At 54.0% G+C, this 21,315-nt stretch overlaps 8 protein-coding genes across 8 annotated transcripts, besides 1 other annotated feature; 5 read left to right on the top strand and 3 right to left on the bottom strand.

Annotated features, from left to right (window-relative positions):
• Positions 1 to 1,048: 1,048 nt before the first annotated feature.
• CYME_CME195C (hypothetical protein) lies at positions 1,049 to 3,592 on the top strand (the record flags this gene model as incomplete). The annotated part of the gene is made up of 1 exon (XM_005535627.1): positions 1,049 to 3,592. The coding sequence occupies one exon, from the start codon at positions 1,049 to 1,051 to the stop codon at positions 3,590 to 3,592; it is 2,544 nt and encodes an 847-aa protein (XP_005535684.1).
• A 1,057-nt stretch (positions 3,593 to 4,649) lies between these two features.
• Positions 4,650 to 5,981, bottom strand: CYME_CME194C (uroporphyrinogen decarboxylase; the record flags this gene model as incomplete). Its single annotated transcript, XM_005535626.1, has 1 exon — positions 4,650 to 5,981. One exon carries the CDS (start codon positions 5,979 to 5,981, stop codon positions 4,650 to 4,652), a length of 1,332 nt encoding a protein of 443 aa, XP_005535683.1.
• Positions 5,982 to 7,741: 1,760 nt separating this feature from the next.
• On the bottom strand, positions 7,742 to 8,875 carry CYME_CME193C (hypothetical protein; the record flags this gene model as incomplete). The annotated part of the gene is made up of 1 exon (XM_005535625.1): positions 7,742 to 8,875. One exon carries the CDS (start codon positions 8,873 to 8,875, stop codon positions 7,742 to 7,744), a length of 1,134 nt encoding a protein of 377 aa, XP_005535682.1.
• A 2,925-nt stretch (positions 8,876 to 11,800) lies between these two features.
• Positions 11,801 to 13,087, top strand: CYME_CME192C (uridine kinase; the record flags this gene model as incomplete). Its single annotated transcript, XM_005535624.1, has 1 exon — positions 11,801 to 13,087. The coding sequence occupies one exon, from the start codon at positions 11,801 to 11,803 to the stop codon at positions 13,085 to 13,087; it is 1,287 nt and encodes a 428-aa protein (XP_005535681.1).
• Positions 13,088 to 13,729: 642 nt separating this feature from the next.
• CYME_CME191C (hypothetical protein) lies at positions 13,730 to 15,016 on the bottom strand (the record flags this gene model as incomplete). The annotated part of the gene is made up of 1 exon (XM_005535623.1): positions 13,730 to 15,016. One exon carries the CDS (start codon positions 15,014 to 15,016, stop codon positions 13,730 to 13,732), a length of 1,287 nt encoding a protein of 428 aa, XP_005535680.1.
• Positions 15,017 to 15,343: 327 nt separating this feature from the next.
• CYME_CME190C (mitochondrial ribosomal protein L19 precursor) lies at positions 15,344 to 15,925 on the top strand (the record flags this gene model as incomplete). The annotated part of the gene is made up of 1 exon (XM_005535622.1): positions 15,344 to 15,925. The coding sequence occupies one exon, from the start codon at positions 15,344 to 15,346 to the stop codon at positions 15,923 to 15,925; it is 582 nt and encodes a 193-aa protein (XP_005535679.1).
• Positions 15,926 to 17,759: 1,834 nt separating this feature from the next.
• Positions 17,760 to 19,034: a sequence feature (possible transcribed region).
• A 167-nt stretch (positions 19,035 to 19,201) lies between these two features.
• Positions 19,202 to 20,404, top strand: CYME_CME188C (GTP-binding protein of Obg family; the record flags this gene model as incomplete). Its single annotated transcript, XM_005535621.1, has 1 exon — positions 19,202 to 20,404. One exon carries the CDS (start codon positions 19,202 to 19,204, stop codon positions 20,402 to 20,404), a length of 1,203 nt encoding a protein of 400 aa, XP_005535678.1.
• On the top strand, positions 20,343 to 20,840 carry CYME_CME187C (hypothetical protein; the record flags this gene model as incomplete). Its single annotated transcript, XM_005535620.1, has 1 exon — positions 20,343 to 20,840. One exon carries the CDS (start codon positions 20,343 to 20,345, stop codon positions 20,838 to 20,840), a length of 498 nt encoding a protein of 165 aa, XP_005535677.1.
• Positions 20,841 to 21,315: the final 475 nt, after the last annotated feature.

The raw sequence follows: 21,315 nt of genomic DNA, 5'->3' as shown, positions 1-21,315 counted from the left end.
GCGCTACCGGCGCTACAGGCGCAACATGAGGAAGCTATCAAAAGAAAGAAGAAACTTTCCAGAGAAGACAAACGAGAGGATCGAAACCGCAAAATCGCCTCCCTGGCGAAATCTATGCTAGAGAGCATCAACGAAGATGAGACTTGGCGCTACATCCGATCGAGACTTGACCCACCAAAAAAGTGCTTGGGGCTCACACCAATCGTTTATGAGGAAGAGCTGAGGACGGAGAGTGCCTCAGTGAATGAGGCCTGGACGGACCACGGGCCAGAGCTGCATGAAGACGCAACTGGGCACTGCCAAAACCGAATCTATTGGCACCAGTATGCCGCAGAACTACTGCGCCTCGAATCGGTACCGGAATGGAACGACCCAATCTTCTGGACTGAATATGTTCAGACCCTGCTATGCTCAAGCAACCGCAAAACACCTGGCGTCGACGGTATCGCGACGGAGTGGATGAAACTTGCGACCCCAAAAGACGAGACAACAGGGACACCATCGATACCACGCCTCAAGTCGACACCCTTTGTGGTACGGCAACGCCGTTCTGTCTCCGTGCAGCGACCGCACCGGTGCTATACGCGCCATTGCGGTCGCTTTCGGCAGGCACTAGGCACACACAATAGGACGTACGAAACGACCAGAATATCCGAGATGAAGTATGGGTAATGTAACATGGAGGTAGGGGGTTGACGGATACTTCACCGCGCACTGAAAAAATAAAACAAAAAAAGTAGGAAAAGAAAAATGCGCATAATCGGAGAACGCTGGCCTGAGTAAACGTTTTGGCAATGGAAAAAAATCAGTCTCAGGAAATGTTCGGTGCTGGAGACGAAACCTCCAGAGTGGACAAGATGAAATTTTATTGGACAACCTCTTTATGTCGAACTGTATGAGAAAAAGTTGGAAGCAGTAATGGGTGGGCGGTCGAGGAAAACTGGGAGGCGTCTGCACATCAATTGGAAACTTCTTGTCTAGGGCGGGCCTCTCGCCACTACTGTACACTGCCGTCCTTCGACTTAGAACGGCGTTGAAGGCCTGGACAATGACCTCAGGGATACCTGACTTTGGAGTCCAAGGTGCTGGTGCAAACCAGATGCATCGAGGGCACGAGTCAGCGAAGGTTGCAGACGAAAATGCTCAGCCATCTGCGGGCACCCTACTTTCGGCACTGGTGAGTGCTAACCCCAGTCAAGCAGCCTTAGCAGCAACACAGCTGGCAACGCTTCTGACTCCAAATGCAGATGATCGAACCCAACACTCCACATCGCCGGAAGTAGAAGCGAAGTCGGTCGATTTTCAGGGGTTAGCACAGGCGCTGCTAACGGAGTACCGCGCTGTACTGCAGGGGTTTCTGCGATCCGAACAGGCAGCTCTGACGATGAGTGCCCTTCGCCTTCTCGCTGCCGTTGCCCGCTTCGGCAGCGGTTACGCACGGGAAACGTTTTTGACGGTGCAACCAAACCGCGACTTGCTGGTTCAGCTTTTGCAAAAGCAGCGCCAGAGACAGCAACGAAAGCGAAGGCGCCTCTCCGAACTGGAGAAAAGAACCACAACATTGGAAAAGTCGCTTTTGCAGTGGCTCGACGCGAGCGCTCTCGCTTCGAATACGTTCGCCCCGGACCTACGAGAGCTGTATGCAGTACTCCTTCGGCAGGTGCTCCAACGAATCCGGTTTCGCCAAGGCGCCAATGATATAGGACGACTCCTTCGAGTACTCCGCACGGCAACCTGGCTCAACAGCGGTCGTATGCTTGGTAGCCTCCTTAGCATCGTTGAGTTCGTAAGAGGCGAGCAACACCGAGCAGGTCTGATCAAGATCATCGCGCAAACTCGAGACCAGCGCTCCCTAGCGCAATATCTCGCACGCGAAAATCTTTCCAGTTCCGTCAAGCTTCGCCTCGCTCAAAGCATGTTACAAGCAGGTGGCCCCGAAATGTCTTTGGCATTTCTCAAAGCGCTTACGTCGGAGTCAGCGCTCCAGGATACCAACCAAAGCCAATCGATCTGGAAAAGCGAGCAAGTTGCCCTTGCGATCGCTGCGCTGCGGCAATGTACATGTACAGCAGCATTCTCATTGCCGCAGAATATGCGACTAGACTTTGTGACTTGCAATGCGTGGATTGCAGCACTTGAAAACGGAGGCAAGACAATCCCGTCATTAACCGTGCTGATTGACTATATCCGACAAGAGGCGATGCGAGCTTCCAATACCCTCGGTTCGCTCCGGCTTGCGCGCGGCTTGCGTCTTCTCCGCCTGTGCATCGAGAAGCGCCCTGAGCAGATTTTTCAGTCTGGTCTCGACCTCACAAAGATCATACCAAAGGCACCAGAAACAATCACTTACGCTTGTTCGTTCACAGGCGCTGAACTCGTACGAACGCTCGGAGCAATGTTCTCCCAGAACCGGAGCATCCGTCTAGCGACCCGGTTGCAGGATCTCTTCGAGTTGAGGGCGCTTCCAAGAGCCCCGCTGTACGCCTTTTTCCTGCAATACCTGAACGAATACGGCCTGCTGCGTAATCCACACTCAGGCGAAACGTGTTCGCTGGAAGCGAGCCTTTGGTTAGATTTGCTGCGTTTTGCTGCGCCGTCCACGAGAGCGCTGTTTGAGCGCATCATCACTGAAGCAACTTGCAAGCCCTATGCCATTCTTGATGATGCTTTGCACAGCCAGGCTCCGGGTGAAACGAGCTTTCAACTATCGCCGTTGTGGATTGCAGTCGAGCGACGCGTTCGGAGCACCAGCGATCCCTACCTGGAGTATTGTCTCAAGCATATCAAGGCCTGCATGGCGATCATGCGGTCGGGTTCTGAGACCACATCGCCACCACCAGCACCTGCTGAGGCAAGTCCAGTATCCGTGGAAAATGCTATGGTCGTACCACGTGCAGGCCAGCAGGTACTGCAGGTGCTAGCGCCGGATGCTCGCCATTTGGATGCGCTTTACGATTCCCGCATCGGAGACGCTCGCGACTTTATTCAAAGTGGTGCGCTCCGATCGGTCCTTTTCATGCTGGCTGTGGAGCAGAACGAGATCCGCCACAAAGCCTACGATATTCTGGCAACGTTTTATCGGCTTGTGCCGGTTGCAGTGGAACTTCGTGAGCGCCGTCTCGTCCAGGCGGTGTTGGATGTCCTGCGCTCGTCCATCACACAGCCATATCAGAGGCTACCCCGTATCCAATGTGCGCTCTTCGCCTCGTTAGCAGAGATTGTCACAAACGGTAACCATGATTTGTTCAAGTTCGCTTGGAAGGTAACGCTACTGCGTCCGTGCTGGTCGCTCATGGAGGAACTCCCCGGTGTCCATGAGATGATCTATTCACCGGAAGAGCGCGTTCACGAATTTCTGCTGCAGCTTCTTCTTGAAGGTAACGACACCTCGGATCCTTTTTACGCTATTTTGAGACGCCATCGTCTTTATTCATATCTTGTGGGACGCAAAACCTTCGCCCTTAGATTTCGAGATCGCCTGCAACCGCTGGTCGATCAGGTGCTGCATCAACTATTAGCATTCCCAGAAGCGCGTAAGCGTCTGGAGAGAACGTGCGCACTAGAGACATGGCTTAGGCTCTCACGCACGTAAATCCGATCATCTACGAGTATCATGATCGGGGCAATAACGCTAAGAAATGCCACAGCTACGTCTTGGGAGATGGACTGCGGGTGGATCCCAGTTTGAGGAGGCTGCACCACCTGCTTCGCGGTACGTATCGCCCGGCATGCCAGTGACAGGCTGTTCGCGTCCAGTCGTACAGCTGATGGATTCCTGGGTGCCTCGGTGCATGTAGCATATGCTGCGAGCGCTCTACTGGAACGCTAGAGACTATTCCTGTAACGATGCCTGCATGCTTTGTCAAAGCCAGGAATCCGATACGCACTTGTTTCATCCATGCGGTTGCGTTTGAGGGTATCTCTGGTCGAGAGCGAGTCACGTGCTGCGCTGCGCTCTAGCGACCTCGTGGTGCATACACTTGGAGCCCTGTCCACTTGGAGAGCAGGCAATGGGTAAGCGAGTCCTTGTGCCACCGAAGCCCTCATTCAAATACACGAATGGACGGGTGATCCGCTTGCAGAGGTATCGCTCGTTGGTCACTTTTCGGCAACCGCGTGTCTGAGCCCGTCAAGGACGCATGTAGACGCATTCAAAACTCGGTCATCCGCCGTAGACAGCTGGAAGTACCCGCAGATGCAGCAGATGCAATCGATTCTATTGCATGAGGCTCGTTCTTGAAACCTCTTAAGGTTGCTGTCATATTAACGGTAGCTTCGACGCGTGAACGAGCCCATATCGCACCCTGTAAACACAAGTTTGTGATGCGCTGTCAACGGAATGCGGTTTCTCGTCTTCCGCGTTTCATGGCATGCTGTGTCAACGATACCAAGACCCCGCCGCACTCGATCAAGCGGGCGCTCTGGACGAGTCTTCAGGCCATGCGCAACATCGCAGTGCGACACTGCTTGTCGACGAGGCAGCGTCGGCTTCCCACGTTCTCAATGTCATCTCCATTTCAAACGCCAGAATACGACTGCTGACAAAGGGTTCGGAAACCTGCCCTCCGTGCAGCAACCTTTATCTGCTCTATGCTCGGATGAGGGATGCTCCCAGACGCCGACCCGAACCGAGGCCGGCACTTGTCGTACTAGTGCTCATCATAGCGATACCCACGAACGAGACGAAAGAATTCGAGTACGTTCTCCTCGGGAGTCTCCGGGAGCACCCCGTGGCCAAGATTCATGATATGTCCTGTTTTCCCAGCCTTGGTAATGATCTCGTAAGCTCGCCGTTGAATGAGTTCTCGCGACCCGAGCAAACATGCTGGATCCATGTTGCCTTGGACGGCTACGCGCGGGCCCAGCCGTGACCGAGCCTCCCCAATATCGATGGTCCAGTCAACGGAGACGACATCGACTCCAGTCTCCCGCATGCGCTCCAGCAGATGTGAGCCTTGATTAATGTAAAGAATCAGCGGCGTCTCAGGGTGCGACGCTTTCACCTCTCTGACGAGCCGGTTCAGATACGGACCCGCGAACTCGTCAAAATCCGATGGAGCTAACTGCCCTGCCCAAGAGTCAAAGATCTGAATTGCATCAGCACCGCATTCGATCTGAAAGTTCGCATAAATCGCCAAATTGTCCGTGACTCTCGCAAGCAGCTCATGAAGCAGAGCTGGCTCGGTGAACGCTACTTTCTTGATCTGCGAATATGTCTGGCTCGAGCCGCCCTCAATGCAATATGTGAGCAGCGTCCAAGGAGCCCCTACAAATCCAAGCACTGCAACCTCGGGTTCAACCACACGCCGCAGCGTCTGCAGCGTCTCTCGAACAAAAGGCGTCGACTTGTATGGATCCATCTCACGGAAGCGCTGCAAGTCATCGTAGCTCCGCACAGGTGGACTAACCACTGGTCCACGCTCCGGTATATCAAAGGTTATGCCCATTCCTGGCAACGGTGTCAGGATATCCGAGAACATAATCACCGCATCCGGGTGATACGCACGATACGGCTGTAACGAGATCTCTGTTGACAGCGCGGCGACCTCGGAGCGTTCCCGAAACGACGGATGTCGCTTGCACAGTTCACGGTATGCGTTCATGTGGCGGCCAGCCTGACGCATGAGCCAAATAGGCGGTCGTTCAACCTGCTCATGCCGTATCGCGCGCACCAGAAGCGGTTGCATGGCTTGTGCACGCTCGCCCGCAGCACTTGAACTCGAGGCCGTTTCCTGACCGGACGCTTCCACAGCCTTCAAAGAAAAAAAGCGTTTCGGACGCGAAGTATACGCTCGCCTACCACAAAACACCGTCTCGAGCGTTCCACTAGGCAGCAAAAACATAGGTCGTGTATGTGCTTCGGCCTTTTCGGCAGTCTGACGCTGAGCAGTGCCGCAACCCCGTCGACGCCCCCTACGAGACGTCGGCGAGCGGCAGCGGGATCGCGCATCGGGCGAGCGTCGCGCTGCGAGGCGCGACATGAGCGACCTCGGGGGTGTGTCTCTGAACCAGCGTTCGGTGAACACGGAATAGGGAACTGCTCGATCAGGTTGTGCTTTTCGATATTTCTACAGGGATTAGGGGCGACAAGGCCTCGAGATTAGAGATGTAGTGATTATGAGTTGGGATCTTTTGTGCGTGGGTCTTGGCGCTATGGGTAGTTTTTTGTAGAGGGGCTTCTCCGATGCACTTTTTCGGTTGGGAATCGTCACGCCCGCGAACAGAGGTTTCTTACATTATCGATACCATCCCGACAATTCCTACGTACAGTCACCCATACGCCTCGTTTCCTCATACAGAGCTTGCGCGAATCACGCATGCTTCAAGTTTTTGAAGTTTCCGCTCCGAGGGAGCTCATGGACACTGCTATTCGTGCTGGTGCAATGACGGGCAAAACAGGCTCGATGATGCCAATTGGCGGCACGATCTGCGGCCCTTTTCGAGACAGAACTGAATCCCTCACAGGAAACATCCTATTTACATCGAAAGACAGGCAATCCTACGTTTGAGGCAATCGACGAAGCAGCACTCGGTAGCAGCTTGATACCTCTCATGGGGGTATGCTCCCGGAGGCTCCCGTGTGTCTCCTATTTGCACCAAAGCGGGTCATGCGTTTGCAACTGCATCATCGCAGGTATCGCTTGTAGTGCAGAGTCCGGTACCGCTCTGCGCGGGTCAGGGATGTACACGGATCGAGATCTCTCAGCTTCTTCTCCAGCCTGACTTTCTCTTCAGGTACGTATTTCATCACAGCGAACATCGCGTTCCGAAAAACCTCCTCTGAAGGCAGCAGTGCGCGCTTGCACATGCAGCTGACAGCGCCCTCGTCGAGGGAACCTCCTAGACGATGCTCGTGAACGGCGAGTACGGCACCGGGCGCGGAAACGGAGGAGGGTATCGAGCGACGTCTCCCGAGCACGTCAAGGGCACGTACACGCCAGCAAAGCGAGCCTCTAGGCGTCGCAGTGCAGTGTATGGAGGAGATACTAATGGTCACATTATAAAACTCGAGATCTGCTACAAGCAAACGCTGCGAAGAACACGCGGAAGCTGTTTAGGAAGAGGATCATGTTGCAAACGAACCGCAAGGCGCAGCTTCCACCCGTACACGAACCGCATCGACAATAGCCATGCAGAGCGAAATAAGGACGTTCCGGCTGCACCCCACAGGCTTCGACGGTCTGCAACGGAGCTGCAGGGAAAGAAGCGTCCGGCGTATTGAAACCGGAGATAAGAGCACCAGAAAGGATACAGTCGCATAAAATGCCCTCAAAGGCTGGTCTCGATAAGGACAATCATAAGAGACCTTAACTTAAGGATACGTCTCCGAGACAGCTGAGCGGACGCGTTTCATCTAGGTCTGGTGGAAACGCAGTTTGTTGTGATCGATCTGCCGCTGTTCAGATTGGTCTTTCTATTGTGTAGGATCGTGGAAACTAGCGAATCATACCAATGTGGGCGAAGGTTATATGCATCTATTGAAGCAGCCATGATTTTACACAAGAATTGCGCGTTGCGGGAACCACCACCAAAACTTCCCTCAAGAGAAGATCGATCGTTCATAAGATACTCCGAGTGCGGAGTCTGCAGTGAGCCACCAGCACAGCGCCGGAAGCTCCGATGCCGACACCATACAGAGACAGCACGGCTTTCCGATACGTTAGCCGGCGTCGGATAGAGGGCGAGTCGCATTGGCGACGACCTGTCTTCGCATCCGAATCTACGCTGATCGCGAATAGGGTCAGGCGGTCACTCGAAGGTCACCAAGATACTGTCTTGACTCACAGTCGCGATCGCGTCGAGTCACCCGACAGAATTGTGCTAGTGTAACAGGATCAGGGCGTCGATGACAAAAAACAAACGCAGTCGGATACGCATAGGCAATCCAGTTGGAATTGTCGCTGCGCCCTAGGTCACGAAAATCCCCAGAGTCCACGCGCGGTACTAAACCTTCGTTGTAGACCGCACCATCCCGTTCTGCAGCAGGCACGTGCGGCGCGCCGCTCAGATGCAAAGCCCGAATCACGGCAGTCGCGTCGATGTCGGCAATCTGCGGATGCCGAATAAAATAGTCAGCCAGCCAGTTGTCCCAGCGCCAATTGCCAATAACAAATGGTGGCATACTTTGTACAGGAAAGTCCTGCTTCCTGCAGATGAAGTAATCGAGACCCCAAGCAGCGTGCAGCTCCTCGTTATCGGACGCTCCTGGAGACAAGTTCCGGTCGTATCGACGGCCGAATACAGCAAAGGAACCCATCTGCTGCCTCGCCGCTTGAATTAATTCCCTTACCAACCCCGAAAACGCAATATCGAAGTTTGTGTACATGATAACCTCAGTGTTCGTGTTTGCAAGACCGGTAGCTACGAGACAAGGAACGATGGGGATACCACGGGCGCCCGAGCAACGATGCGTCACACAAAGAACATGCTTCGGGAGGCTGGTCGCTAAGTCGTGACAGAAGTCGGCGCGATCAGCGATCAAGACGATGCGAGAAGCGAAGCGCAGCCAGCTTGAGATTGCTTCTTGAAATACGTCGCTCAACCGCCCGGCATGGCGCCAAGCACCGCTCGCAGGCACGCTGGTGATGAGCGTGATACCCTCCCCGGTGGAATCCTCGCCTGGCGCGGGTGTTGGCCAAACCTCGTCAGCACGGTGTGTTCTCGTGTAGCTCGTCAGTGTGGAAGCGCTGTGTCTTTGAAGCGGCGCCTTGGGCGAAACAGAGTAAAGCATTACAAGTAGTGGAAGTAGTAGCACGAGAAACGCAATCTTTCGAGTACGCAACCAGAGCCAACGGTTCGCGACTACGTGTCGTTCAGCTCGGTGCACCGGCTGCCATTCGTACCTCAACCTCCACTCCTTACCGTGGTGTCGCATGGCCAGCAGGTACGCGATTCGCCGCTACAGGAAACCTGAACAACACACGTACCGAGCTAGTAGCACAGGTCAGGTGCCTGGCTCCCATAGGCAGGACCCAGGAGCTTCCCGTCCTGCAAACTCGACGAAACGCCGCCGTCCACCAGGCTCTTGTGGACGCGCTGCGTCCACCGACGCGCACGGTACCAGGTTCCGCGCTTCTGTTTCCCCGAGGTGCAGAAGCGCTGGTCGCTTGTCAAGCTTTCAAAAGGGCTCAGGGCCGGCGCTGCGGCTCGGAACGCCTGTGTGCATTTTGGAATAACAGCGGCCGGTGCGCACCCATGACAGCGCAGTGTGTCGAAACTCCGTGACGGATGAAACAGGAACTCTGCGCTGCTTGATGTGTTCCCGCCTTGAGATGTATTTTCCGAACGTTTTCGGATGTGGTGCCTCATTCCTTATGCGTAGCAGGCTCGTATCATGCATTGTTCAAGTTTTCGATTTTCCCATTTCAAAGAAACGCATTGGCGCAGCGATTCGCGCCGCTGGATTGAAGAAGAACGAAGACTCGAAGCCGTCACTCGACGACATATTTACAAGGCTCATGGTGAACGTACACTGCACAGCGCTCGTCTACGAATCGATTCCGGTCGAAAGACAAACTCCATCTCTTTGTGGCTGCAGATAAAACGGCATTGGACGGCAGCATGATCCCGCTCGTGTGATACGCTTCCAGCGCCTCCGCTCTCTTCTGTTGGTATGTGGAAAGGGGGCGGGTCTCAGACTTCAGACACGCTAGGAATCACTTCCGGTGGAGTGCATGTCATCGCTTTGCGTGACTGGTACGTAGATGGATCGAAAATTCTGGGCTTGTTCTCCAGTCTGGATTTTCTCGTCGGGTACTTGTGCCATCGTAGGCAAAATCGCCTAACACATCTGTTTTATCGAAAGCGGCACGAGGTGCTTGCATGTGCAGCGGGCGACGTACTCGCCGAGGGGATCTTCTAGAAGAAGCCCATATTTATATGGTATGCTGCCGAACGTGTATACGGGGGAGTACATCGAGGTGAGTCTTCTGCGCCTAGCAACAGCATGCACTGAGCGATGAGGCCAGCCTTCTTGAGCCATAAAGCGGATTTTGGAGAAGATGAGGCGGGCATATGGGAACACCTGGCAACTGTATACAGTCGTCGATGCGGAGGGAGCCCCGACGCAGTACAATAAGAAGACGAGCATTGCAATCGATGCATGAATTGCAACTTCTGCCCGTGCATCAAATGGGTCGATAGCAGCAGAAAGTAGCGAAATCGGGACGCGAACGCTGCCGCCAGCATCCCTCGACTTGTGTCATCTGAGGTAGAGACAGGGAAGAGACCGGCGTGTTTAATGCCGAATATAATAAAGAGAAAACCGAAGCCACTGCATGGAAAATATCCCAAGGCTGCCCTGGGTAAGGGTATGAATATTCATGACCTGCAGTGTGTATGCCGGTGTTGGCGAATCAGCTCCTTTTTCTAGTATTTCAACTCAATGCTGTACCATCACAGCTGCGGTGTAGGACAGGAGTTCGAAATCACGATGTAGTATACCTTATAGATCGTCAAAGAGTTGCCTGAAAGATTCAAATTCTTTACTGAATAGTAGAAGGAGGATTGTATTCCTCCTTCATATTCGTCATACCACCGTACTCGGATGTTTCAGGAACACTGAAAGAAACAAGTAGATGCGCTCTGCGCCAAAATCCTGTATTGTCATAGACTGCTAGCAGCCAATGATAGAAAACGAACCGTTGAACACCCAGCGGAAACCAAAAGCGACGATACTAGCCACCACGAGCGTCTCCGTTTCTCAACTTCTTGTTCGTATTGCCCTGAAAACACAGAGGTACAGTTGAATAAAAAAACATGGCGAGGTCATTCATCGGCCATCTTGCACCGAAATTTCAACTATATTGTTCCTGAAAAGTCACAGTGGATATGAAACACAGGGATGTCGGTTTGTTTTTCAGTTGATGGGGCTTTATTCTTCCCCCGACGTCTGGCAACGTCCTTCAACTGGACAAGTTAGTGTTTAACCATTCTTTTTGCGTTCGAGCTTTTGTCGATTCTATTGAGTTGGTACTGCTTTTCATTCCTATGTACGCTCCACAGTTCAACCCAATTGAGGGAGTGTTTTCTATCGTGAAAAGTAATCATCGCTCCACTGGGTGAATCACTGCAGATTTCAGCATGATGACACACAGAGGCACATGTCGTCTTTCCTCCGCGAGTCCTACACATCCAGTAAGGTCCTCACCTAGGGACGTAGAGAAGTGAGTTCATTTCGGAATATTAAGGGATGTACTAGGGATCATACTTGAGAGTGTCGAGACGCAGGAAAAGCTGCGGAGCGCTTCGGAGGTAGGAAAGCTGGACGATCTGACAGAGCCCCAAATTGCACACAAGGCACGAGTTCGAGGACTCGTCGCATTCATGTGCACAACCAATGGCAAGACACGTATGGAGTTCGTAAACCCCGACTTCAATGCCGCAAGTAATAGTTGAAGATTCGTAGTGCAGAAGACGGGACCCACGGAGCTGACACGATCGAACTTTATGGAATAGCCTCTCAGGGTCGAGATACACAAGGAGGAACTAAAGCCGACAGCAGGGCGCCGGTCGGGAAAGGCCAGGAGATATCTGCACGTGGATATTCAGTTATTTTAAATGGTTATGGGACAATTTTGGGTTCCACTGACTGCATCTTTGCGTTCCCATATAGATATAGATATAGATTTATAGATAGCAAGCGCACACTTACACAGTCGCACAGCGCCGCCTGAGCAGCGCCTCTGCGCTACCGTTAGCGTCGCACGCCGGGGCGCGCGAAGCGTTCCACCCTGCAGCACTGGTTCGCAGTGCTACCGCACCAGCGACCGCCTCGAGATCTGCAGGCCTTCATGCCCAAATGCTCTTTGTTATTGGCGTGGCAGGGCCCTCCGCTGCGGGTAAATCCTCTGTTGTGGAGCGGATCGTGTCTGCGATCGGGTCTCACCAGTGCGCGCTGCTCTGCTTGGACTCGTTCTACCACGGCCTACCGCCGGGTTGCGATCCGCTAGAGTACGACTTTGATTCGCCAAATGCGTTTGACTTTGAGTCCTGCGCTGCGGCGATCAAGGAGCTGGCGCTGGGCAAGAGCGTGTCCCTTCAGAGCTACGACTACGTGACGCACCAGCGCTGTGGACCGGAGATCACGCTCCCCAGCGGTACAGAAGTGTTGATTCTGGAGGGAATCTTGACGTTTTATCATGAGAAAGTCAGAGAGCTGCTGCATTTAAAGGTTTTCGTCGACGAAGATGCGGATGTATGCTTGTGTCGACGTATCCAACGTGATGTTGTTCAGCGCGGTCGATCAGTCGAGTCCGTTCTTGCCCAGTATGAGAAGACTGTGAAACCAGCGCTGGACAACTTTATCAATCCACAAAAACGACTTGCCGACATCATTATACAACGCGGCGTCGAGAACGTCATTGCCATCGACCTGCTGGTGAAACATATCGCGGTAAAACTTGAACAGCGTGGACTCAATCGGTTGTACACAAACCTGCATGAGATGCCGCTGACAGGCCAGGTTCGCGCCCTGCATACGTGCTTCCGCCGTTGTGATGCTTCCAGGGACCAGTTCATCTTCTATGTCGACCGAATGATTCGCCTTTTAGTGGAGGAGGCCCTGAACATGCTGCCGTTTCAAACGAAACGAGTCACGACACCTACAGGTGAGGTTTATCAGGGGTTTTCGTTCTCAAACAGAATAGCGGCAATCAGCGTAAGCCCAGGGGGTGAAGCCATGGAGCATGGTGTTCGTGAAGTCATCCGGGAGGTTCGCATTGGAAAAGTCGCTGTCGTCGCCAGTGCAGACGGAAATCGCATGATCGAGTTTCACCGCTATCCACCAGGCGTTGCGCGTCGCAAACTCCTTATTCTGCTTCCGGTGCTGGACACTGGTGCAACGTTAAACACGGTGCTTACGGATCTGGCACGCATCGGGTGTATGCAAAGTAACATGATTGTTCTGTCGCTGATCGCCAGCCCCGAGGCTATCGCCGCGGTATGTGGCAACGGATGGACGAATGTACGCCTTGTCGTGAGCGCCGTCGATCGCGGCGTCAACGAACAGGGATTGGTGGTACCGGGTATCGGATGGTTTGCGGAGCGCTACTTTGGCACAGAACGCTTCGAGTTGTCGGAATGCTGATGGAAACGTGCCGCTGGTACCGGGCTCTGGTCTCGTTATCGTGCAGACGGGAAAAGTCGCACTGTCTGCTGTTGACCGCTGCTGGAGAGGCTGCCGGCGAAGTGGTTCACAGGGCAACTGATGGGCCCAAGGCAGCATTGACACAGCGTTCCCTCTGGATAAAGCCCAGATCACATACCGCGGCCACGACTCCGTCGCGCAGCGAGCATCGAATGCATCGTTCGAGCAGTGAATCAGCACGTTTCGCCGCTGCTGGCAGGTGCGGCACCTGCCAGTGATGCACCGCCATGCCGATGCCGTGCGTCTACGCATCGCTGGGACTCACACTCGAGGTCGTGAGCGTCGCGCGCTTCGCGGAAATGACCATGCACGCTTTGGCTCGCGCGCAAGCCATGCAGGCTCCCATGGATAGAGAATGGAGCACGCGTGTCGCTGGTAAACGCCAAATGTTTTGACGATGCCAAAAAAATCGAATACCTGATATACGCCCTTTACACGTTCCAAGCCAAAACCCCATGCACACGCACTAGTGGAGCAAGTAGTATTTTCCTCCGCCACTGCCCCAGAGACCAACACACTCCAAATCGACCCCAACCATCTTCAAAATCACAACAAACGTAACGCGTACCATCAAGTTGTCTCTTAGTAGTAGCTGCTCTTCTTCACGGGCTGCTGCGTCTTCTTCACAGGCTGCTTCACGCAGACGTTGGTCTTGATGATCTTGTATTCGATGCGGGTCTTCTGCACTGGAACCTTGCGCACCTTCTTCACTGGGATCTGCCGAGTGCGCTGCTGGGTGATGTACTCCGTGTATGCAACCTGTTTCTGATGCGGCTCCTGGATGGTCACGTAGTATGGCTGCTGCTTCTGCTCCGTCCGGTACTCGGTAACCGTGTACGGGATCTGCTTCTGACGCTCCTCCTTCTGGTACTCAGTCACCTCGTAGGAGACGTTCTTGTATGCAGTGTAGGGCACAAGCTTGTATTTGACAACCTTGAACGGCACCTTCACGTAGTACGTCTCCGTCTTGAACTTCTGCACTTGGTACGGAACTTTGACCTCGTACTGCTTGTAGCGCACCTCCTTCACCGGCTCGTAGTAGGTCACGTTCTTGTACTTGGTGATTGGAACCTTGACCTCATATTTCTGTTGCTCGTACACCGTGTATTCCTGGTTCTCGTACACAGTGTATGTCTGCTTGATCGGCTGTTTGGTAGTCTCCTCGTGGCACTGCTGCTGGTACACTACCGGAGGTGGCGTTGTAGTCCAGGCCTGTGCTCCACTCGCCACGGCGAAGATCGCCACAAAGAAAGCAAAGATCAGCAAAGTGCGGTGCATTGGGTATTCGTCCAGTTTTCTATTCAACTTGTTCGAAAGCTTTCGTAGACTTGCGGCTCTCGTTCTTCTTGTCAAGCGATAACAACGACAAAGCCAATGCAATTCTGTGATCGTGCGGAGGATCGTGTGAAACCTAGCCTGTGCTGGGCTGGATCTATCAAAATGCTCTCGGACGGGCCTCTGTTTTCGACAATCGACGGCATCTGTTGATCTCGATACCTCGCTGCCGCTCAACAGAACTGCGAGTGAGCCTGCGGCGCTGTTCTTGAGCGAATCAGAGCCACAGAATGCATGGCGGCGGATTTCACACGAGCGTTGTCGACGCGTCATCTGCCGATCCGAATCGAGCTCCGAACTCATTTTGGCCAGCGTCGTGTCCGTAGGACGTGTGCACTGTTGCTGGCGGTTTTCATGGCGGCGCTGGTGCCGAGACCGCCACGAGATGGGCAGCTTGCGGCGACTGGCTGGCTTCACAAGCGCGATCGCGTGTCCTTTTGGCTCTCTCGCAGCGAAGCCAGAGTCAACGACGCTGCAGCGCCCTGGCCGTGGTCCAGCGCGCGATGCCGCTGGCCCTCGCGGTGACGCGCGCATCTCGCGCGACCCGGGTGCGGTCCTGCCGGGCAGGGCCAACAAGGCAGCGCGCCCTGGACCGAATGGAATTAGTACGAAACGATTTTTTATATCTATTTTGCTATAGAAATGGATTTTTATGTACAATGCGGCAGGACGGCCGTGCGTGAGCAACTATGTCTTCGTACAGTCGATACACGTCTAACCGAACCTTAGTTTCGCAGGCTCTTGCCTCTGGGTGCCTTTTATTGCATAGAAACGATACAGAGAAGTGAAATCTGTGAGATAGACGAGTCAAACCGTGCTGGGATCCAGGAGAGGGGTTTTCTCGCCGCGGCTGGCGCGGAAATGAACACACTGCTCAGAGCGACACGCGCCTTGCTTGCGAGCTACCGACGTCCACACCGGACCAGCGCAGAGACAAACTGGTTACGAGATAACGCCCCATATGTGCCTCCTGACAACACGCTCCCACGCTATCCTAAACGAAAGAACCCTGTCAAACGTGCCAAATCGCTGCTTCAAACCCTGCAGCAGGAAGAGTGCACGCGGCTTGTGAACAGTGGCGAGGCGCGGCACGGCGACTTGCTCAGGAACATCCAAGCGGGCGACGTTGTGGAGCTCAAACTTCGTACAAGTATGACGGATCCGGGCGCCCCACTTCGTACGCTAGTGGGTCTCTGCATAGCCGCCCGACACCGGAGTGTGAACTCGAGTTTTCTTATTCGCAACGTCTACGACGGTGTCGCTGTGGAGCACTCTATCATGGCGTATTCGCCATGGATTCAGAGTGCACGCATTCTAGAACAACGAAAATACAATCGGAACAAACTGTATTATTTACGTTCGCGACCGCTCCGTGAGTCTTTGGTGCGAATCGGAGCAAGCAGCACTGACTCCACCTCGACAGCTAACGAGGATACACCCTAGAATATTCATGAAGCCCTGCGCCCTGCGTACGCAGTGTGCGCTTGTCATGGATTTGCTGGATACAAGATGTATGCTGAGTGTGGAAGAACGCAGAGAGCGGCTGTCAAGGCTCCCATGCGGAATTTTTTCACAGCAGTTTCCGTCGTGATCGGAAGCAAGCAGTAACATACCCAACAGAGCTATTTTGGCATTCTCTGCGAGATTGGAGCCCGGACTGACGGAAACAACTGCGCGCAAAGGACATCGTAGCGGTAGATCCACGCTCTGGTATGACCTCGCTTGCTCCATGGGACTAGGCGAGGCATATCTATGTAATCGTACTTGGTGCGGGATTCACACCCGCAATGCACCTACACTGGTGACTACCGGGTGTAATGCGCGATACCGATGCGTTCGCGAGCAACACACCAGTCGCTTCATGCTTGCCTTTAGCACTGGGTGACGTAGGGTGCGCAGGCCTTGCGAGACAGAATTCATGCCTGCACGGATGGCCTGCAGCTCGGGATGCTGCGTTTGCACCCGCTCACATCGTGATGCGCCGTATGCTGCTCAGCGTTGCGCCAATACGGATCGTTGTCGATGTGCTTTAAGCGCCCGGTCAAATGCTGGCTGTAGTGCTTCTTCAGTGAGAGATTCCAGCTGAACCAGCGGCGCTTTGCCCGTGCTGCGTAAACAATTCAACAGCCGCATGTACAATCGCTTCTTATGACATCTCCAAGGGAATGACGACACCACACTGCACGGCCGAGGACGTCTTTGGGCTTTTGTCTTGCTTTGTTTGTTGACGCGTCGAGAATAACAACCTGATCAGAAAAGATTTTGAGTGGCTATGGTTGCAAGCGCCGCATGCGGCCCCTGGTACCTCTGCACGGCGGCCGCTAATGGACCTCCAGTTTACCGATACGCTAAAATCGCTTTGCATTAGCGTTTCGAAACGGAGACATCGACCTTGGAAACGGCAGTGTCCAGGTTGCGCATTGCGTCTGATATCCCGTTTAAGGCTCTGTATTTCGTGATGGATCTTTGTGGCATTCTGGAGATGTCCATTTCAGAAAACGTTGCCGACCGTCGCTGTGTTTACGAATTGCTCTGCGTTCAAAGAATCACCGCCCGCAACGCATTCGTGGATCATCATTGTTGACATGGCAATCTGTCATGACGTGGCGCCGTTCCCACGAAAGCGAAGCTTTCCGAGCCTGCTCGCAGCAAATCTGAAGTATGCACGACCGCAAAGTGGTTAACAGCTTACCCTCAGCTATAAAAAAGCTGCGCAAAGCCTACGTAGACGCTTGGGAATTGTGCTAAAGAGAAAGCGTTTGGCGTCGCGTCAGTGCGGGAGTCTGCACCCGTGTCAGAATCAGCAGCATCACTAAACTGACCGCTGCGTTCCTGCCTTGCGGCTGTTTCCGAAATTTGCTCCAGCTCTGCACCCAAGATATATTGGGAATGAAAAAAAATAAGGGGCCTTTGTATCCATTCGGAGTTTTAGGATTCTCCGTCTGCTTTTCTGGATGCCTCTTCCAATGCTTTGCATCGAGAGTGCGTTACGTGACCGGACGCAAACTGATTCGTTACGCCCGCAAACAGAGGTTTCTTACATTGTCGATACCATCCCGACAATTCCTACGTACAGTCAACCATACGCCTCGTTTCCTCATACAGAGCTTGCGCGAATCACGCATGCTTCAAGTTTTTGAAGTTTCCGCTCCGAGGGAGCTCATGGACACTGCTATTCGTGCTGGTGCAATGACGGGCAAAACAGGCTCGATGATGCCAATTGGCGGCACGATCTGCGGCCCTTTTCGAGACAGAACTGAATCCCTCACACGAAACATCTTATTTACATCGAAAGACAAGCAATCCTATGTTTGAGGCAATCGACGAAGCAGCACTCGACAGCAGCTTGATACCTCTCATGGGGTATGCTCCCGGAGGCTCCCGTGTCTCCTATTTGCACCAAAACGGGTCATGCGTTTGCAACTGCATCATCGCAGGTATCGCTTGTAGTGCAGAGTACGGTACCGCTCTGCGCGGGTCAGGGATGTACACGGATCGAGATCTCTCAGCTTCTTCTCAAGCCTGACTTTCTCTTCACGTACGTATTTCATCACAGCGAACATCGCGTTCCGAAAAACCTCCTCTGAAGGCAGCAGTGCGCGCTTGCACATGCAGCTGACAGCGCCCTCGTCGAGGGAACCTCCTAGACGATGCTCGTGAACGGCGAGTACGGCACCGGGCGCGGAAACGGAGGAGGGTATCGAGCGACGTCTCCCGAGCACGTCAAGGGCACGTACAGGCCAGCAAAGCAAGCCTCTAGGCGTCGCAGTGCACTGTATGGAGGAGATACGAATGGTCACATTATAAAACTCGAGATCTGCTACAAGCAAACGCTGCGAAGAACACGCGGAAGCTGTTTAGGAAGAGGATCATGTTGCAAACGAACCGCAAGGCGCAGCTTCCACCCGTACACGAACCGCATCGACAATAGCCATGCAGAGCGAAATAAGGACGTTCCTGCTGCACCCCACAGGCTTCGACGGTCTGCAACGGAGCTGCAGGGAAAGAAGCGTCCGGCGTATTGAAACCGGAGATAAGAGCACCAGAAAGGATACAATCGCATAAAATGCCCTCAAAGGCTGGTCTCGATAAGGACAATCATAAGAGACCCAAACTTTAAGATATACGCGCGAGTAGATGTTCCGGTCCAGCGTAGTCTGCCGTGGGCATAGAAGCTGGGCCAGCTGCTGCCAACAGAGCTGCCACCTGTGCGAGCGCTCGTGGAAACAGCAGCGTCGTACGTCGACGAACAGAGCTAAACACCCTGCAGTTCTTGCATCGCTCCGCAGCGACAAGAATATCCTTGACAAGGTCCGCTGGACACCTTCGACGTTGACGCACTTTGCGCCAAGCTGGGGGTAGCGGAACTCGCAGAGCAGCCACCAGCGCGCTTCTTAACTTCCCACGGACGCCCTGTGCTGCAACGAAGTTGGACGCTAGCGCCCGCACGAGCCATTCGCCACTGAAGAGGCGAGCTTCCTACTCTGGTAGCCGGAATCAGCCTTGCGTCCCAGAAAACTCAGTTCGATGCCTGAGCCTCGCCACGCGAGTTGATAACATCCCCCCCGCATTTCGTGATGCGGTGCTTTCGCAGACGCAACGACGCCCTGCCTTATTCGAACGAGTGGCATTGGTGCAGGTACAGCGCCGTGCACCTCGCAACCTTTCCCCTAAATAAGCACACAAACTGGTGTGCCAACGGCAGTTCGAGTCTCGGAAATGGCACCCAAGAAAAGGACAGATGAAGGGGAAAGACGGCCTATTCTTGGTCGATTCTCCCACAACCTGAAGATGGGCATCGTCGGCTTGCCAAACGTGGGAAAGTCGACGTTCTTCAACACGCTCTCTAAACTGAACGTTGCTGCGGAAAACTATCCGTTTTGCACAATCGAACCAAACGAGGCTCGAGTACCGCTCCCAGACGAGCGCTACGATTGGCTCTGTGAGCTCTATCGACCCACGAGTCGCGTTCCGGCCTTTTTAGAGGTTTGGGATATCGCTGGGCTGGTGCGTGGGGCCCACGAGGGCCAGGGCCTCGGCAACGCCTTCCTGTCCAATATCCAGGCCGTCGACGGCATCTACCATGTATGCCGTGCCTTCGACGATGATGAGGTTATTCATGTCGAAGGTGCGATCGATCCTGTGAGAGATCTCCGCATCGTGGCCGACGAGCTCCGCTTCAAGGACCTGGAACGCGCAAAACGCTTACTTACGGACGTACAAGCGCGTCTCACGCGCGCTGGGCAACAGGCACCCAAGGAACTTCGTATCGAAGAGGAAACGCTGCACAAAGTCATCGAGCTCCTCGAGAAACAGGAACAGGCAGTGCGACACGGACACTGGAGCAACGCCGAAATCGACGTGCTCAACCGGCATCTGTTCCTCACCGCCAAACCCGTTGTGTACCTGGTCAACCTGAGTGAGCACGATTACATTCGAAAGAAGAACAAATGGTTGCGCGCCATCAAGGAATATGCCGGCGACGAACCCGTCATTCCATTCAGTGCCTCACTCGAGGCGCGTCTGGTGGATTTGGAGCTCAACGAAGGCAAGCAGGCCGTCGATGCCTACCTAGCGCAGCACGAGACCCAATCGGCATTGCCGAAAATCATCCGCGGCGGATACCAGGCTCTGAATCTGATCAACTTTTTCACCGTTGGAGCTGACGAGGTACGCTCCTGGACAATCCGACGAGGGACACTCGCTCCTCAGGCTGCTGGAACGATTCATTCCGACTTTGAACGAGGTTTCATTTGCGCTGAAGTGATGCACTATGATGATCTTCGAGATGCTGGCTCTGAGAGTGCTTTAAAGGCAACTGGCAAGTATCGGCAACAGGGCAAGACGTACGAGGTACTGGATGGAGATATTTTGTTGGTCAAATTCAACGTCACGAGCCAAGGCGTCAAGAAAAAGACTTAGAGACGCGTGGTGTATCGGAAAGGTGACTGCGGACCGAGGGCAAACGAAACGCCCGCAAGCAAGCATGCAAGCAAGGAGCGTTTACTCAGTGTCCAGAACAGGCGCTGGGAGGACTCTGGGCCTCCCCGACGTCGCCATTGCCATGGGATTCCTGCGGACGGCCGCTGCCGCTTCATGCACCGCCGGAGGCAAGTTCCGGGTTGTGCAATGCATACAAACGATGTGCGTCAGCGCGCACTGCAGATACGAGGAGGTGCTTCAGTGGCGAACCGGCTATCGTCCTTGTGTCGAATGGCACAGACTGGATGCGTTTCGCGTATCGTGTGATGCTTTCGTCACGCGCATGTCCGAGCAACGCCCAGGGTGCGAAGCACTCTGGCATCGTATTCACAATCCACTCGGCATAAAGTTCCGTGGTTGCGGTGCTGGATGCTAGAACGGGGTAAATGAATTGCATCCGACCTGGAGACGAGATGGCTGCGCATACAATTGAGTATGAAGTGTTCCGGGCCAGGTACCAGGTCGTATGACAGACAGGACCCGCGCATCTGTGTCCATGCGGAGTATGCTTCATCAAAATCGTCATCAACAGGTCTACGAATCCGTTGGTAATCGGCTGCATCGATGTGTCCGTCACAGCGTATTATGAAAGTTGGAGCATCATGCACTTGAAATGGGACGCGCCAATAATCGCAGCTACTCTGCGAGACATCCGGTTCGCGTTGCCCCGTCTCTGGACTCGCTGAAGCGTGCCGGGAGCGCCAAGGCGAAATGGCTAACGAGCCGATCCCTTGGTCGACGACACGAAGCACCCGATTTCCAGTTAAGGTCTTGGAGTCAGGAATCCAGCGATATCGAAGAATGAACTGGTATCATCGTTCAACGCTCGTCCGGAAAGGTCGTTCGACGTG

The sequence above is a fragment of the Cyanidioschyzon merolae genome, chromosome 5, assembly GCF_000091205.1.
Source record: "Cyanidioschyzon merolae strain 10D DNA, chromosome 5, complete genome".
Taxonomy (NCBI): domain Eukaryota; phylum Rhodophyta; class Bangiophyceae; order Cyanidiales; family Cyanidiaceae; genus Cyanidioschyzon; species Cyanidioschyzon merolae.
The sequence above is the reverse complement of the archived record's forward strand: the minus strand, read 5'-3'. Positions and strand labels throughout refer to the sequence as shown.